Raw genomic sequence first — 18947 nt, 5'->3', positions numbered from 1 at the left:
AATCTGTATTGGGTTTATAATAGATAGAAGGATAAGCTGATCGTCCGATTAATAGATTTTCATTTTTATAATCATATCAAATTTAAATATAATTAATTAATTAATCTCATATGTATGTATGGACATGCATACATTTTAGAATAGTTGATAATGAACAGAATAAATTTTTGACACTAATCATTCTGTTAAAATCAAAATTAATTCAGGGATTTGGAAATTCAGAAAAGTCAGTTGAAAAAACATATTATTAGTATTGTGGTTAAAAGGAAGTTGAATAATATACAATATGTATCTAATCTATAATTTGGAAAGAGACTTTGTATGTATCCTTGGTCGTCGTCGTCCGTAGATCGGTGACGTCATCGAACACGTGATTCGATTTTTTTTTTTTTTTTCGATCCATGGGCGCCGATTTGTTTTTTTCGATTCAATGGATTCACCCCCGCGGGGGCGCAAGGCGAGTAGCTTCATGGGGCCCCGCCAGGGGCGCCACAAGGGGCGCAGCCCCGTGGGGCCCCGAAGGGGTCGCAGGGGGGCGCAGCTTTATGGGGCACAGCCTTATCGGCCGCAGCCTTATGGGGCGCAACCTTATGGGGCGCAGTCTTATGGGGCGCAGCCTTATGGGGCGCTGTCTTATGGGGCGCAGCCTTAGGGGCGCAGCCTTAGGGGCGCAGCCTTATGGGGCGCCGCCTTATGGAGCTTAGCCGCATGGGGCCCCGAAGGGGGCGCAGCCCAATGGGGCCCCGAAGGGGGCGCAGCCTCATTGGGCCCCAAAGGGGGCGCAGCCTCATGGGGCGAAGCCCCATGGGGCGCAGCCTTATGAGGCGAAGCCCTAAACGGCAACTGATCATGGGGGCGAAGCCCTAAAAGGCATTAACTAAGGGGGGCGAAGCCCTAGACGGCAATTTATCATGGGGACGCGGAGGGGCGAAGCCCTAAAAGGCAACTGATCATGGGGGCGAAGCCTTAGACGGCATTTAATCATGGGGTTGCGGAGGGGCGAAGCCCTAAAAGGCATAAACTAAGGGGGGCGAAGCCCTAGACGGCAATTAATCATGGGGGCGCGGAGGGGCGAAGCCCTAAAAGGCAACTGATCATGGGGGGGAAGCCTTAGACGGCATTTAATCATGGGGTTGTGGAGGGGCGAAGCCCTAAAAGGCATAAACTAAGAGGGCGAAGCCCTAGACGGCAATTAATCATGGGGGCGCGGAGGGGCGAAGCCCTAAAAGGCAACTGATCATGGGGGCGAAGCCTTAGACGGCATTTAATCATGGGGGCGCGGAGGGGCGAAGCCCTAAAAGGCATTAACTAAGCGGGGCGAAGCCCTAGACGGCATTTAATCATGGGGGCGCGGAGGGGCGAAGCCCTAAAAGGCAACTGATCATGGGGGCGAAGCCCTAGAAGGCAAAGGCTCAGGGGGGCGCCGAGGGCGAAGCCCTAGAAGGCAAAAAAAAATTTGATTTTTTTTTTTTTGATTTTTTTTTATTTTTTTTTATTTATTTTTTTTTAATTAAATGTTTACTATTAGCTTAGTCATGTTTAAGCGGTTTATATTATAAACACTGAGCGAAGCCGGGTAATACAGCTAGTGTATAATATTTTGATAATATCGGTAAAAGTATGGTTATTGCCATGTGAGTCACTAATAGACATGGTGGTTCTCATCTAAAACAGCTTTTTTTTTTTGAGGTTGTAGCCCTTTCGAACCTTTCATGCTACACGCTATTGTGTACATACGCGGCGGTGTCGGAAAAACGAACGTTGCATTTAAAAAAGAATAGCTGACGGGGAAAAGCGGGAAAATGGCGTCAATTTTCCTTTGGCCGCTGGTCATCGTACCCTACGCTGCATATTTTAAACGAATCAATAAAGCTCAAATGCACTAAATACTGCAAACCAGACGATTATATTTAATCCTACACTGTTAAAATACGGCATTTTATATACATATTGCATATACATATGTAGATATGTATATAATGTAACATAATGATTTAATTTTACAATAAAAGTTAATGTTGTGATAATTAAAAATATATTTAAATCTACAAAATATATTAATTGCTTAATTATGTTGACACGTGTGTAAGCTTTAGATTGTATCAATTTTTTTTTGTTAATATTTTCTAATGGGAGTTGGGTAACTGAATTTGGTGAACATGCAACTTTGTAGTATTTATCAATAATAAGATCTACTTGGCCGATTTTAACTTAAACTTTTACTAATTTTTACTTATTTAAGTTATGAATGTAACTTTATTGCAATACAACATATAATATCGTAACTTTAGCCAGCCGTAAAGCTTGGTTTGACCTGGGCTGAAAATAATTTATTCGGAATATTTCTGCAGTGCTGCTGGTCAGACTACCTGGGACTCCAAGTCGATCGTTTCCTATCAGAGTTTTCCAATTTATCTGATTTCATCGTTGACACGGTTCCTCATCAAATTGGCTACGTATTATTTGTCATCATTATTTTATTTCATTTTTTTTAAATCATTTCAATACGGGATTGCCCCGAGGAAATCCCGCATTTAAATAGTTTAAATAACCTGTGCCCAATTTTGCACAAATGTACTATATATAAATTTATACTATTAATATAGATTAAGTAATGGTGAAAAATGAGGGCAGGTAGCCAATTTGGTGGGAACCGATTCAAAAATGAAATCAGATAAATTGGCAAACTTCAATAGGAAACGATCGACCTGAAGTCACATATATCAGGGCTCGAACCCGTAACCTTTCAGTTGTTACGCTAACCACTGATTTATAATTGCTAGTTTATTAATATATTATTTTTATTTGTATTAATATTAGTATTTGAATTTATCTAATATATAATTTCGAAAGAGATTTTGTAAGGTTTGTTGGGAGCATCGAAAGCAAATCAAAGTTTCTGTGACGACGACATCGACATCGACATTGAATATTATTTTTTTTCGATTCAAATAAATTTTATAAAAAAACAAATTAATGTTTACTCTTAGATTGTTTTGCCATGTTTAAGCCGTTTATATTACAAATAACGAGCGAAACCAGGTAAAACCACTAGTTATCTATAAATTTATGTATACAAGTTTAAACCACAGGTTTAAACTTGTATACACACCATTTTAAAATTTAAAATTTTATGAATAAATATCGACATTTTGGGTGATCGACTTTTGGTCATACGTACTGTGTGTGTAAAGATAAAACCAATGTATTTCATTTGTTGAACTTGAACAGTAAATAATGGAATAACGAATGCTCATAAAACGTGGCTGATTTAGAAGTGTATTAAAAATTCATCATAGGCTTTTATTTATGATATCGAAAATCAATTGTTAAAATATAACCATTGTAATTGTGAAATTTACTGGAACAGATCTATGAATATAGTCTGTTTGAAGATTGAATAAAATCAAGTCGCAACTTAAATTAATTTTGTGATTAACCAATTCCAAAGTATCTTTTTTGCAGTTGTAAAATATTCAAGTGACAAGAATTTAATATATTCTTCTATTTGATTGTACATACTTTAAATCACAGTAATTTCATAAATCATAATATGTATACCAGCAGCATGGACTAGTAGTTAGCATATACGTATATAATGCTTTGGAGTGCAGCAGCGTGCAGCGCAAGTGCAACCAGCAGCAACTCACTGGTTGCCGCTGGTTGCACTTGCGTTTTTTATCTGATTTTCATTGAAACGGTTCCTGCAAAAATTGGGATCCCCTTTCCTATTATACATACATAACAAGGAAAGACAGGAAACGGAATACGTGGGTGAGAAGTATGAAAAGAGTAGTGGATACAGTGGATAGAATGAAGAGATTGAAATGTCAATGGGCCACGTGGCTAGAAGAATGAACGAAAAGTGGACAAAAGAAGTATTAGAATGGTACCCGAGAGAATGCAAAAGGGTAAAAGGAAGACCGCAGGGAAGATGGGTGAACAAAATAAGGAAAATGTGTGGGGTGAGAAGAAAGAAACAGAAAGAAAGACGAGTGGAAGCTTGTTGGAGAGGCCTTCATCCAGCAATGGATGGTGAACAGCTGCATGTTTCTTGATCTGTATAGTACACACGACGCATTGGAGCGATCTGTATGACGAGTGTACATGATTGATTGAATAAAAAATAAAATATAATAAAAATGTATGTATTCGTATGAACGAAGTACTTATTATTTAATAGTTAAACTTTTGCAACTTCCAATATATTAATAAATTGGGAGTTATCTTAATAATGCAGGATATAAAATTTCGAATAAATAAAACGTTTCGAACAATAAGAAAGGACGTAATTTAATTCGATAAAATCTGTCGTGGACGATTACATGTTTCACGCGGAAAATTGCAGTGCACTCCTTTATGCCATTGGGTTTATGGCGCCTACTATATATGAAAAAAAAGCACCCTTAACGACATAAATATTTAAAAGAAAATTTGTATATGAAGTGGGTCGCACGCGACGGTGACCGGTGGCGATTAGTGCCGGTCAGAAAGAAAACTATACAAAGAAAAGTTCAGTACGAATTCGAAAGAATTGCCAAAATATTCGTAATGGATACTTGACCCACTTGATATTGGGAAGCTCCAACTTGAAAATTTGCATAAATTCCAAAAATACGACACTTCGGTATTGTACGTTTCTTAAGTGAAAGAATGATCCGATATGAACACCATTCGTATAGTAAATAGTTATCATACTTAAAATATGCATTTCAATTAAGCGTTTCGTGTTTGCGTGTCGTCAGCCATTTTTCCGAAAAAGATCACACTTAAGCGTCGTTTAACGAATTCGTTGACGAGTGTTCTGTCGTGTTCAATCATCATATATAATTTTGGAGCAAGTTTTGATTAGTCTTATATTATTTGAGATGCAATCAAACAGTTTAAGAATCAACGGTTGCCCTCAAATGACGGTTAGGTGGATTATACATACATATACTAACTAGTTACTTTAGTAAGTTTTGATAACTAGATACTTTAGTAAGTTTTGATATTTTAAAATGAAATTTTCTATAAACTTTTATACTCTGATTATATATGTTATGGAATATACGGATGTGGCGTTTCAGAAGTCATCGATTTTTTTATATTGAAACACTTAAGATCTTTCGATTTTCGATCTTTGCCTTCCGATATATGTGTTTTCTGTAATTTAACATTCTGGTTCGTCACGTAGACCTATTTTCTATATATGTATATAAATAAAAATGATTCTTTATAGTGAGGACTATTCTAATGTCACACTTATAAATACAAATTGTGTAGTATATTATACATTTCGAATCGATTATTCCATTTTTTTTTGACGTTGACTCAACACGGTGTTGCTAGAACTATCGTGTAATTATGGTTTAGTAATGTGTACTGAAGAATTTCAGATTTTTTTTCAGAATATTCATACGCCATTACACATTCGATTTAATCTTTCAAGGATATTTCGTGCAATATTTCATAAAAGAATTTTCAGAAATGATGAGAGAATAAGTCATTTATGATGAATCAATTCAAAAGTCATACAAAGTCTACCCGTTCCGGAAGAGTATAATTAATTACATTTGCAATTAAATAATCAATCATTCAGTGTTGTAATTTAAAATCATTGAATTTAAATGGAACATAAAACAAAAGTGTTTTTATTTGAATGTTATTTTGTTTTATTAAACCGATTTAAATATTCGGATAGCAACGAACAAACAGCGAACGCTTTCACCAACGAATCATCCCAATTGTAAGTCGTTTTAAGGTTTATAAAACATTTATAATTGAAATATCTTACACGACGGGAGGCAGCATCAATCCACCGGTTCTCAGAACCAGATGCTCCCTCGTCACAACTTCTTCTTGACGCATCTTCATGAATTTATTACTATAGTTACAAATGCTTGTTCAATCGAAATCCACACAATCGCCAACTGGTAGTGTGATATTGTAATATGTCACAACAACTGTCACATGCTTGCACAAAACAAAAACTGCACTCTTTCGTTAGCTGATTTTCATTTGAGGAAATGTGTTAGGATTTTCCACTGATGAATTTCCACGGCTATGACGAAGCACAGTGCATTTTATATAGGGTAAGGTGTTACGGTTTCGAGCGTCGGATAGTAACTGACGGTGGCGTCGAGTTCGGCCATTGTTTAGCACACTAACCCCTTAAAATTATAGTCGTATATGTGTGTGAGGGTCACTTGGATAACACGCACGATCTTTAGAATATCGTTCATGGGTAGAAATTACTTTTTTATCTGATTAAATTGGTGTGTTGTCTGGCTATCGCTGTATATTAGTATTATATTATACGTACAGCTCAATTGTTCTAATATCAGTAACCACTATATAAATATAAGGTGTATTATATTTCATTGTGAAATATACATACATACATTTATCTTCATTCTAAATAATTTTAAAGCGCGTAAATCCAGCATTGGTTAAAAACAATATTTTCAAATTATTTCTTAGAACCATTTCGAATCGTAAAATTTAAAACCACAATTCTGAAAATGAAGTCATAAAAGTGCGATAAAATTACAACACTGTGTTTTAGGATTTCACAAATACCGAAATTTGTCACAACTGGTATTAACAAAAATGTACCGGTAGGGCCAGTTTCTACCGGTATTGATATATTTAAGCAACTGGCGCAATACAATTTAATTAATTAATTACTCATCAATATAATTATTTCAATCCAACACTTTATGGTTTTAATTTTTAAATGCATATTACATGTATGTATTCAAATAATTATCAAATGAAAAATATAAGATATCGAAAAAATCAGAAGGCGACGCTCGTCATTTTTATATGTATTTGGAAATAATCTCAGGAATAAGTACGTTATTTTAAGCATGCTTTATTTTTTATTTTAAATTTATGATACACGGCTATTTTAAATATTAGGTCAAAAATCAACTCATTCTTTGACCAATCCAATTCAAAACAATTCAACTGACATAAAATCTAAATTAATATATTTTGGTACTACTACTACTAGTCTATTTTGTAATGCCGGTAGTACCGAATGTTGAATTTTGTTCAAAAACCGGCTGTAACGGTATCGGAATCACTAAATCAATTAAAATGTTGTTACTCTCTGAATATAATTTCATTTTGGATTTACATAGGTGTCAACAGTATGTCGTATACTTTAGCATTGATTGATTTATAGCTGTAATATATGAATGGGATTTAGTTTTCTAGCCTAGAAGAATGCATGTATGAATGATTAGGTTGGCACGCATGAGCTGAAGAATGGTTGAGTTGTCATCTAGTACATATTTACATGTTACGCGCCAAACGATTTTGATCGTTGCGGCGCTCCGCCTAGTAAACAATGTTTAAAACCCTCAACGAGTCTCATTTTACTCTAATGCCTATGTCTCTTGACAACCGGAGTCTACATTAATCAACAGTTTATGTTAAGCACCGAGATGTCACCAGGTTCGATCCCATGCTAATCTTTGATAATGCTGGTCAGACTTGGATATTTTTGACTCCAAGTCGATGATTACCTATCAGAGTTTACCAATTTATCTTATTTCATTGTTGAAACGGTTCCTCCATGAAATTGGCAAAAACCATCCTACCCACTATGTTTCCAGTATCTGAATTTGATTTATGTACAAAAATAAATTTAAGCCTCTATGGATTGGAGTTTACCTATTAGGCCTTCCTGGCCTACGTAAAATAAAATAAAATATGTAAATTGTAAAACGTAAAACGGAACGAATTTTATAAACTAATTTGGCATTATTTTTGGTTCGGATACAAAAATGAGAGTAAGAACAGTGTTTGATTTTTATTGAATTTATTCAATTACTATGGCTTGAAATATGTGTAGTGGGGCAATATATTTGAAGTTTAAGGAGTACTTATATCTAATTTAATATTATATATTTTGGCGCAGTCTTGGCAAGGTTCAAAATTAGACTTTTTAGATTTCATATAACAGGCAATCAATTTATTAAATGATTGCTTTTGCGCATCGTCATCGTAAGGAGTAGGTAGGTATTCAGAGTGATTAAGGTACCCCTATACTGACCGCACCCTTCCGCTGCGGACCTTGAAAGCCTTGAGCTTACCCTGACCACTATCATCCCGAAAGTGGGTCAAAAGTGTGCGAAAAAATTATACTACGTAAATAATAAAAAAAAAGCGCAGACCCAAAAAAACAATTGTGACTGCACTATTGAAGCGACCCTCGTCCATGTGGGTCACCCTTCTACGAGTCGGACGCTTTTCGTCCATAATAACATCTCAAGGAAAGACCACCACTTTTTAAATTTTTTTTCAAGAACCGTGAACTAATTGCCGCTGGACATGTAACACATTTTGGTCATTTAATTGCCGCCCTCTTCATGCGGATTTGCCCCCGTTTTTGTTATTTATTTTGTTAATTTTTCAATTCAACGGTCGACAGTGGAGATGATCTCAGACTCGTCCCACTTCATTTGAAGAATAAATTATTCTACAATTGTCTCAATATATGTATGTATAATAGATCGCCCGGTGCTGTTGAAAGTATAATATGCATATTTATGTGTACCCAACCGGTTATGGTTTTAGTCATATACATATAAGTACATATATGGATTAATTAATTAATTTTTGATGTCGTGTTCTTCAGCTTCTCGAAATACGCGATTTATGTAATAAAAATGCTGTATTGTTTGTAATTAATTGTCTAGGAAGGCGCAATGGGGTCTTCCTGTCAAGCCTTCCTGGTATATATCTATGTAAAAATAAAATATGTACATACATATATAATGAAATATGTACGTATGCCAAACTGATAGTTATCGTTGTATATTTGATTTGATCCAGTGAGTTTTTTATTGCAGTGTAACATTATCTATCTAATCTTTAAATTTTTGTATCTGGTTGTAGTTTTCTCTAATTGCTGGTATATTTGTATGTAATTCGTTTCCACTGGTTCAATCTTATTTTGGAAACTTTGATTATTTGAAGGTGTGGCGTGTCATCATATTGCATAATGAATTCTTAAAATATGGACTATTTATATTGTTGATGTCTTAATTTTGATAACCCATGTACACTCACTTCGCATAGTACTAAAAATTATTTGTTGGTTTGATTGATATATGGTTTATAATGGAAGTTTATAAAGCTTACGTCAGAATAACTGCAAGATGTTGTTTGGTCGTAGTTCAAATTCTATTGCAATATTTATAAAAACTTGTAGAGATGCATTGTTGGTTGGATTATTTATATTTTTTTATTCTCATTTTTATTTTTATTTATATTTATATTTTTCCACGATTCCATTACAGGTCGTCACTGAGTGACATCTATGGTATTAAACTTATACATTTATAAATTTATAGATTATAAATTTTTCAATCATATTCAAATACATAGTGGTGACATAGTTGGTAGGATGGTTTTGCCAATTTGATGGGAAACCGTTTTCAACAATGAAATCAGATAAATTGGTAAACTCTAATAGGAAACGATCGACTTGGAGTCGCAAATATCCAAGCCTTACCAGCGGTAAATATAAATATTATACATAAATACTTCTGATTAAAATCTAGGTCAACTCAGGGCTTGAATCCGGGTGCCTCTCGGTGGTCAGGATTAACGCAACCACCGAATTAAGGTCTGTTCATACCTATCCAGCACGACCCGAATCCTGCAAGTATCCTGCAAGTACGGACAGTATTCTTTAGTACATTCTATATGGACGCGCATGAATGCGCAAATGCGCATGCGCGAATGGAGTATGAATACGTCCATATAATGTACCGAAGAATACTATCCGCACTTGCATGACACCTGCAGGATACGGGGCGTGCTGGATAGGTATGAACAGACCTTTATACTGCTGCCTGAACTGAGATTCTTAATTCCATGGGCTAAGAAGGAATGAAGGATTAAGAAGGATTGGTCACCAAAAAGTGACTAATCAAGGATATAACGTCTCTTTCATCAATCCGTGTATAACAAGCTAAGAAGAGGTACATATGTATGTAAAAATGCAAGCTTATGTACCATTAAAAAAAAATTAGAAACAAAAATCGGCATTGGCCTTCAATAAAGCTTGCACATAACATATTAATCGAAAGCGATTCTTTTCGGACGTTGCAGAATAAATTCGAGGTCCGTAAACGGTGAACTTGTGCCACAAAAAGGGCTTCACAATAGGTTCAAGGTTTCGTAAACGACGTCTACGCGTACAATCAATCGAAGGAAGTGTCACAATATCCTAACATAAAATAATCGCCGAGTTCATTGGGTCGTCCTCGGTTCAATGTCTGGTAATTTTAGACAGTCTTAGGCGTGGGCGGATTCGTCAATTTAAAAACAGTGCACAGGACTTCACGACAGAAACTTAATATACATTTGTACATACCCATTATTATGTATATTATATGCTCTCGACAATTGTGAGAGATGTCCTCAATGCGAACGCAGCATCCGACGCAAAGGTCACGTTCGGGTCATAGAATTGGAGATTTCTCTACGCGACAATTAAACAATTGGTGTGCGACCTTTATTGTTTTGGCTTTAAAATCGCGATTTGTTTTATTAAGGTCGTCTGTATTGCGGCGAAGGTTGACGATTGCGATCTCGTTAAATTAAAATTCTCTCCGTCGGACGATGGTGTGAGTGTGTACAAAGGTTAGATTTTGACCCGATATGACTATGTAATGTACATACAATATATATTGTCAATCGTAATTGAATTATTGATGTGTGAGTGAATTCTATTCGGTGGGTTTTGTACTTGAACCGAATAAGGGTCGTTTCACTGCTTCGCGATGTGTTGAAGGGCGATATTTTTTTAAAACTTTTGTCGTGAGACCTTGAATGCGAAGGTGGAACAATTGTAATATATATATTAAGGGTACAATAGATGTATAATTATAATGGAAATATTTAATGTATTGCAGTCATTTTCATAACTGGTGTACATATTTCAAAATGTAACAAATGAGTTTTTGGAATACGCGAATTTAGTTGAAATAGGTGAAGGGTTAATTATTCAGATTCTTGCGATTAAAAATATTTTTAATATAATTTTAATTTTGGACTTTTCCTCAATAAGTCTCTCAATTAAGAAAATGTGAAATGAAACAATGAGACATCTATTGGTAAAATATTAATTTATTCTGTTCCATTGAACTAGGACTCGTTTTTTTTGTAATACTATTTTTTTCGCCAAAAAATAAATAATTAATAAAGGAAGTTTGTAAAAATAATTTTTATATTTTTATATTATATTTATTTAAATCATTTAAGCATTAGACATGTAAGTGTTTAAATAAATAAAATGTTATAGAGACATCTAACAGTGAAAATTGAAATTACTATCTTGTACATACCGACCATGAAGTGCAAAACTGGCAATTTTGGTATAAGAACGCAAAAATACCCATATGTTTCATATCTCTAAATATCTAAAATAAGGCTTTACGATGTTTTTTTTAATAAAAAATATTAAAAACAACCTTTCTTTTCTCAAAAAAAAAAAAATTGCATACTAAAGTTCAAAAATCTTCAAAACTTCAAAATCGATTTTCTCGAAGCAACAAAATTGCACCTGTTGTTCTATTGCACTTCACGATCGATTTGTGAATATTTTTTTTTTTTTTTTGTATTCAATTTTAAGTTTGGAAATTATTAATTCATTAATCGATTTGGTTAGTCAAACACTTGTTATTCTGCGCAGTTTTTATTATGATATTAAAATTATGGATTTAAAATGGTAATTATTGAATTAAAATGCTGATTGTTGAATTAATTGAATTTAATTAAGTACATATTATAAAACAATGTTACAATGTCACCTGTGCAATTTGATACGTTAATAATGCAGTTTGCGATAATAGTTTCTTCTGTTAATAGGTGTACTAGGAAAATAAATTATGAATATATGTCCATAAATTGTAGGTATTGTTAATTAAATTTACATATTATTCCTGACTGTCTCGCACACGATTTATGGGACTATTTAATTGTACAGCTGTTACAGTTCGTTTTTTGCATAACTAGCAGGTGAACTTGTTCAGTGTCGAAGGTGAACCAGATGTTCAATCAGTGTCACATTAATTAATGTTTCAATTCACACCCCGTCTTCCGCAAATATTATTGATTACGTTATCGAAACGTATTTAAAAACGCAAACTTCGAGGCATCGACACCGTATCAACCGTTAGATATATATGTACATATGTATGAGCATACTTATGTAAGTACGTATGTATGTATGTATATTATAGGAACTGTCGATCGGTATTCGATGACCTGTATACGTCGAGCATGATTTGCGGTCGATTTAAACTCAATTCAATTCGCGTTTTAATTAATCTATATATATGTATATATGTATGTATGTATGTTGCGACGAGTCATTAAAATGATCGTGCTTCGCATGGCCGACATTACAATGACTGTTGTTAGGGTAGTTTTTGAACTTTGCATACATTGTAAATAATGTTATCCGCATTTTTTTATGGAGTGATTTTTAAGTGTTAAATTATGTGTCATTTTTAATTGGAAAATTTGATATTAAATAGATATAGGATGCGGCATGTAAAAATGTGGTCCCTTTAATCAATTTTCTCGGATATGCATACAAATCTACAAACATATTATGTGATTTTTAACATCATTTTTTTATGCGACAATATGTGTGCATAGGCTAATCTATACGTACATATGTACATATTATGCGAAAATTTGAAGGATAATTTAATTCATAATATATGTACATATGTTTTTTTTTTATATAATATGTGTTATTTATTATATAAGAGAAATATTCACGAATGTAAAATATCCAATAGTTTATTGTTTAACATTTAAAAATTACACTACAAAATTTGGTATAGTAAACACAACCCGAACACTTTTGAAATTTAGTCCAACAAGAATATGTTCTTGAATTGTACTCTTTCTAGAATTCTTTTGGCGTATATTTCGAAGATAGCTCCGAAAGCTCCTTCGATGGATGGTCTCAATTCATTGTAGATGTCTTGCCAATTTTCGTTTAAGAATTTGTTCATGTTGTCGCCGAGAGCTATATCTCCGTTGAACAAGTCAGACATGCTCATTCTCAATCTGAATTTTATTTTTTGATTAAATAAAATACTGACAAAATTAATATAAAATAAAAGGAAGCTCAAATAGTGATGACTCTTACCTGCCAACGTCTGTCATATTTAGATTTAAGCTGGTGATTTTTAAGTATTCTTTTCCATTTTTCATTTGTGGTTCACCTTTGATTGTGAGCTTTGATGTTAACTGTTCTGTATAAAGTATTATAATAAATCAGACATGTTTGTGAATCAAGTTTAATTACATCGATGTTGATTGAAATAATAAATACCTAATCCCATTACACTTTGACCAATACCTTGAATTGGCAAAATGAGCACTTTTCCGTTTACAGTGTACGGACCTTTCAAAACAACCTCTTCCAAGTAGTTAGTAATCACCATTTCAAATTGTTTCGCACTTGAAAGTTTGCCACTGAAAACATTATACACATAATAATGGCCTCAACTATAGTAATTTTATTATATGACGAAGATTCAACGATCCAAAAAAACTAACGTGACTGATTTAATTTGGGATTTGCTGAGACCCGTCAGATCGTTGTCGGTGTATTCCAATCTTATAGCGACGGGGCTCGTTTCTCCCTTTTCTATTACAACCTTGTTGATCTTGAGAGGATCCAGATCCAAGACACCTAATTCTGAATTTCCCATGTCGTTGGAAAGTTTGATCATAGCATCCTCTAAGGCTTTCCTCAAGCACTCGTTCGGCTTGTTGTCCAGCTCCGGTGAAACTTTGCATCTTGAAAACGAACTGGCTGCAAATTTTAACGCACGGATTACATACATATGTACATATATATATATATATATATATATATATATATATGTATTAACACCGTAGAATTTGTTCATAAAATAATTAAAAAGTTTCGATCTTACGTAATTTTACCGCATTTGTTTCATACAAAGTACTCAGACAGAGCAGTGCTACCATGGCGATCTTCATATTGCGTTTTTGTTTCTACCCACCTCGTCTCGTTTGGTGGACAGTGGTTGAATGATGGCCGATATGGTCAAGATGTCATTTTTATATTACGTTTGTACAACACCGTTGACATTGGCTCTTGTCTCTCGTGACAATTACGGTGATTTTTACCGAGACGATGGTCATTAGTATAGAAGTCGACCAACTGTGGAAGTTCGAGCGGCAGATGGTCCCAATGGATTTATTGACAAAAACTTATGTTTATTTTGTTTAAACTGCTAAAAATTCCAGTTTTGGTTATTAGATCCTATTTTTATTTTCATATGTTATGCATTCCATTAAGAATAACCGTAGCCTGAAAAAGTGCAAACAGGATCTTTTCTTAGGCAAAAACCAAATGATCGCAATCAGATCAGAGAGCGGAGTAATAATTAGGAATAGAGAAGAAATCATAGACAGAGTTTACACGTTCTATGCAAAACTATACGAGAACGACAACGGCCAATTCCCCGCTCTGGAATCGACACACGGCCAAAGGGTTCCTGCAGTATTGCCTAGCGAAGTAGAGGCCGCGCTAAAAACTGCAAAGAACGGTAAAACCCCAGGGGAAGATAATATTCCCATTGACTTACTAAAATGTGGCGGCCCCCCCCTAATTAATATCTTAGCTAGGCTTTTCAGCAAATGCATCCAGAACCAAGTTATACCAGAAGGATGGAATAACGCAACTATCATTTTAATACACAAAAAAGGCGACAAAAGCGATATCAAGAACTACCGACCCATTAGTCTACTTTCAGCGGTCTACAAGCTCTTCACGAAGGTTATTACAGAAAGGCTGAAGAATATCCTCGACGAGAACCAACCTATAGAGCAGGCAGGGTTTAGGGCAAATTTCAGCACAATGGACCACCTCCAAGTAGTTGGCGAACTAATCGAGCGCGCCAACGAATATCAACGGCCATTGTGCCTAGGTTTCGTCGATTATGAGAAAGCCTTCGATACAGTTAGTCATAATGCAGTACTTAACGCTCTAAAAACACAGGGAGTGCCGGAACCCTATGTGGGACTGTTAGCTGCAATATATAAGAATGCCACAGCTTCGGTTAAAATTTTTTCAGGTACAGATAGATTTAGCATAGGAAAAGGAGTAAGACAAGGAGATACAATCTCGCCCAAGTTATTCAATGCGGTGCTTGAGGGAGTTTTCAGGAAATTGGATTGGGATACAGCCGGAGTAAGCATCAATGGTCGCTTTTTGAGTCACCTTCGGTTCGCAGACGATATAGTTTTAGTAGCTCGTGATTCAGCTGACCTACTTATCAGACTAACACAGCTGGACAGGGAAAGTAGAAAAGTAGGATTAAAAATTAACGTAGATAAGACTAAACTAATGTTCAATAGTTATTGCATGCCTGATAGCATCCCCTTAGATGATAAACCAGTAGAAGTAGTAAATAATTATTTATATTTAGGTCAAATAATTGACATGTCTGGTAGTAAAAATGAAGAGATAAAGAGACGTATGAAATTAGGGTGGAGTGCATTTGGACGGATGAATGCTGTTTTTAAATCAAAAATGCCACTCTGCCTGAAGAAAAGGATCTTTGATCAATGCGTTTTGCCAGTGATGACGTATGGATGTGAAACTTGGACACTGAACGCCAAGATGCAAAATAAAATCCAATGCACTCAAAGAAGTATGGAACGCTGTATGCTTGGCATAACGAGGAAAGACAGGAAGCGGAACACGTGGGTGAGAAATATGACAAGGGTAGTGGACATAGTGGATAGAGTGAAGAGATTGAAATGGCAATGGGCGGGTCACGTAGCTAGGAGGATGGACGAAAGGTGGACAAAAGAAGTGCTTGAATGGTACCCGAGAGAAGGCAAAAGAGTAAAAGGAAGACCGCAAGGAAGATGGGTGAACGAAATTAGGAAAATGTGCGGAATGAGATGGATGAGTGTTGCGCAAAACAGAGACGAGTGGAAGCGTGTTGGAGAGGCCTTCATCCAGCAGTGGATGGCGAATGGCTGTAAATGATGATGATGATGATGATGTTATGCATTTACATAATTACTGGTCAATACATATTCAATATGCAAGACTACATAGGCGACAACCAGTTTATGTATAACAGTTGAATAATACATAACAGTTAATGCAGTATTATTCAACAAGTTTCAGAGCCCCCCCCCTTAAATTTTTCAACAGTAAATTTCATGAAAGTTCTTGAAATTTTATGTTGAAGAAAAATATATTAAGAAAATTACAAATAATTAAATTAAAAGTTTTTATTCAAAATAGGCACGTTTCATATATAAAGATAAATAAAATACGGATAACCATGAACAAATTCAGTAATGAAGACATTAATTTATATTCAACAATGAATTGAAGAAATTTATAGTGACATGTCTTTTTTCGAATATGGTTGGTTAAGATATTTTATTTCGTGAAGCAAATTTATCCCTGATATATTATATATTTATATATACATACATATGTCTCAACGGTATTTTATATAAAACACAATTCCAAACTACCGCTTGTACCGACGACAGTTTGTTGTTTTATTCGTGATTCGTTGATATTTGACAGTCAACTTCCCGCGTTCCTCATAAATTATTAATTAATTTATTTAATAGTTTTGGACCATTGTAGCATCACAGGAAGAACCTAATGCGCCACAATGGCCTACATTTGAAAAAAATATAAAAACAAGTAAACTGTAAATAAAGGAAAAAAGCAAAAGCAGAAAACATGGTAAAATAAAATAATAAAAAAAAGTAACAAAAGGAAAATAATACATCATTCAGATAGAAAAAAAATAACAAAAGTGTAAAAATCAAAAATAAAATCCATAAATCCCATTCTTTGTTTACACTGAACAAAATTAAAATAGTATATAAAAATATACAAAGGAGAAAGAAAAAGTAAAATAAAATAAAACAAAATATAAATAAAAATAAAATCACAGTGAGGCCCAAATGGAAGAGAGTAGATTAAGATTCCACTCATTCATCACATTCAAATTAAGAAAGTAATGATGAGCGCAGGTTACCAGATAAATATGTTAAAATAATATCTGATAATCTACGCTCCCCAAGGGAGCGTAGATTATCTAGAGCGTAAATTATAATATTTTACAATCGGTATTGATACTTCGAGTAGAAAAATTAAGTTGAATATGGAATGCTTTGTAAGTACAAAGAAGGCCAAATTATTTTTTTTATTTTTTCAATTTAATAATCAAAAATATAAAAAATGGGGGCGCCTTGAAGCGCCCCTTGTCTATGGTGCCCTAGACACGTGCCTAGTCTGCTGAGCCGGCCCTGATGGTAATCATATAATGTTTTCAATTGTGTAGTTACGGGTTCTTTCCCTGGTGTGTATTGCTGGCCAGATCTTGGATATGTGGCTCCAAAGTCGATTGTTTCCTATCAGAGCTCACCAATTTATCTGCTTTCATTGAAACGGTTACAACAAATTGGCAACACTGTCCTATCACATCTCGATTTTCGCTGTATATTATTGATTTCGTATAAATGCTGCAAATTTGTCCGTAGATGTTTCTGTGGCTGTTAATCAATTTGACCATAGATGTTGTGTAAATAAATAAATGTAAATAAATGTGTATATATATACCTGTATATATGTATATAATTAATAATTCTCAATCTGTATGGCACACTCGTCGCGTTGGAGAAATCTGTTAGACACTGTGTTTGATTAATGGAAAAAAAATTAAAATAAAATATATAGCAAAAGATAAAGTTTTGGATAGTGAGAAAATTCAACCTCGAAATTTTGACTGATTTCAACAATCAATCACCGATCACGTGTGTGTGTTTTTGATGTTGATTGAAAAATTAAAGGTCCCATTTGGCTCGAAAGCCACCGATTGACGACACACATTGTTGACTCACAACAAGATAAAAATCTGTATCGATCCAATTTTTCATGACTGCATAGTTAATTTTTCAATTATAACACACATTATTGTAATCGATAGGATGGATGTATTTTCCTCAAAGAAACTAGCAAGGACTGGAATGACTTGAAGATGTAATTTTACGACGCTGTAATTATGTATGTATATTTTATTATTTTATGACAAATCACGAGGTAGGATAATTAAATGTCGGCGGAATTATCGAGTTTTTATTACGACCCATGATGATCTCAATGTTTAATCATCGTTGTCAAATTGAAAGCAAGCATTGAACGATATATGCTATATCTTATCTTTGACTAAATTTGTGATTCTAAGATACTCTTGTTTGATGTTTGCATTAACTGTTTGTTTAATGTAACTACATATGTACATATATATGTTATATTTTCGATATAACACTTCGAAATTCTCGGCTCAGCTCAATAAATGTCTTTCAATGCAAATTCAGTCTCATCGTCCACTGTTGAATAAAGGTTTACCTTGCACTAATTTAATCCACAATTTTCTGTATATACATGTACATATACATATCTATATTTAATTCTAGCAATTCCTTTACATACTTAATATAATATGCGACCATACGATCTTACTCACATGTGCATACATATTTACTCGTGTCCCTATTACTATTATCTTGTTTACTTCGATCCCTTTTAATTCCAAGTATTTACATGCCTACATATAATTTGTATATACATACATATGTATGTACATTCATATATACATGCGTTTCGATGTTTTCCGCATACAACTGATTTTAACCATTTAAGTTTCTCGTATCCATTTAATGATCACTAGAAAAAGACATTGATCGAAAGTCTTTGTCTTCAAATTATGATGCATACTAAAAGAACTGGTTTATTTACAAAAGTACGTGGAATTTTTTCCTACTATTCTTTCCAAACTCCTGAGCGTATCAATCTGAAAATTTATATTTGTATTCTTTATTTACTAACTTAGAGCTGATAAGGTTTT

General features: G+C 34.4%; 2 protein-coding genes across 2 annotated transcripts in view; one reads left to right on the top strand and one right to left on the bottom strand.

The window, feature by feature from the left end:
• Positions 1-18947, top strand: part of LOC143914658 (mitochondrial translation release factor in rescue) — a 164096-nt gene that overhangs the window by 139569 nt on the left and 5580 nt on the right. The gene's annotated exons all lie outside the window — the stretch shown is intronic.
• On the bottom strand, positions 12791-14160 carry LOC143914396 (protein takeout-like). Its single transcript, XM_077434605.1, has 5 exons — positions 13965-14160; positions 13582-13840; positions 13355-13497; positions 13169-13274; positions 12791-13086 (listed from the first exon to the last, which is right to left on the bottom strand). Exons 1-5 carry the CDS (start codon positions 14029-14031, stop codon positions 12885-12887), a joined length of 777 nt encoding a protein of 258 aa, XP_077290731.1. The 5' UTR covers positions 14032-14160; the 3' UTR covers positions 12791-12884.

Source organism: Arctopsyche grandis, chromosome 7 (genome assembly GCF_051622035.1).
Source record: "Arctopsyche grandis isolate Sample6627 chromosome 7, ASM5162203v2, whole genome shotgun sequence".
NCBI classification, from domain to species: Eukaryota; Metazoa; Arthropoda; class Insecta; order Trichoptera; family Hydropsychidae; genus Arctopsyche; species Arctopsyche grandis.
The sequence above is the reverse complement of the archived record's forward strand: the minus strand, read 5'-3'. Positions and strand labels throughout refer to the sequence as shown.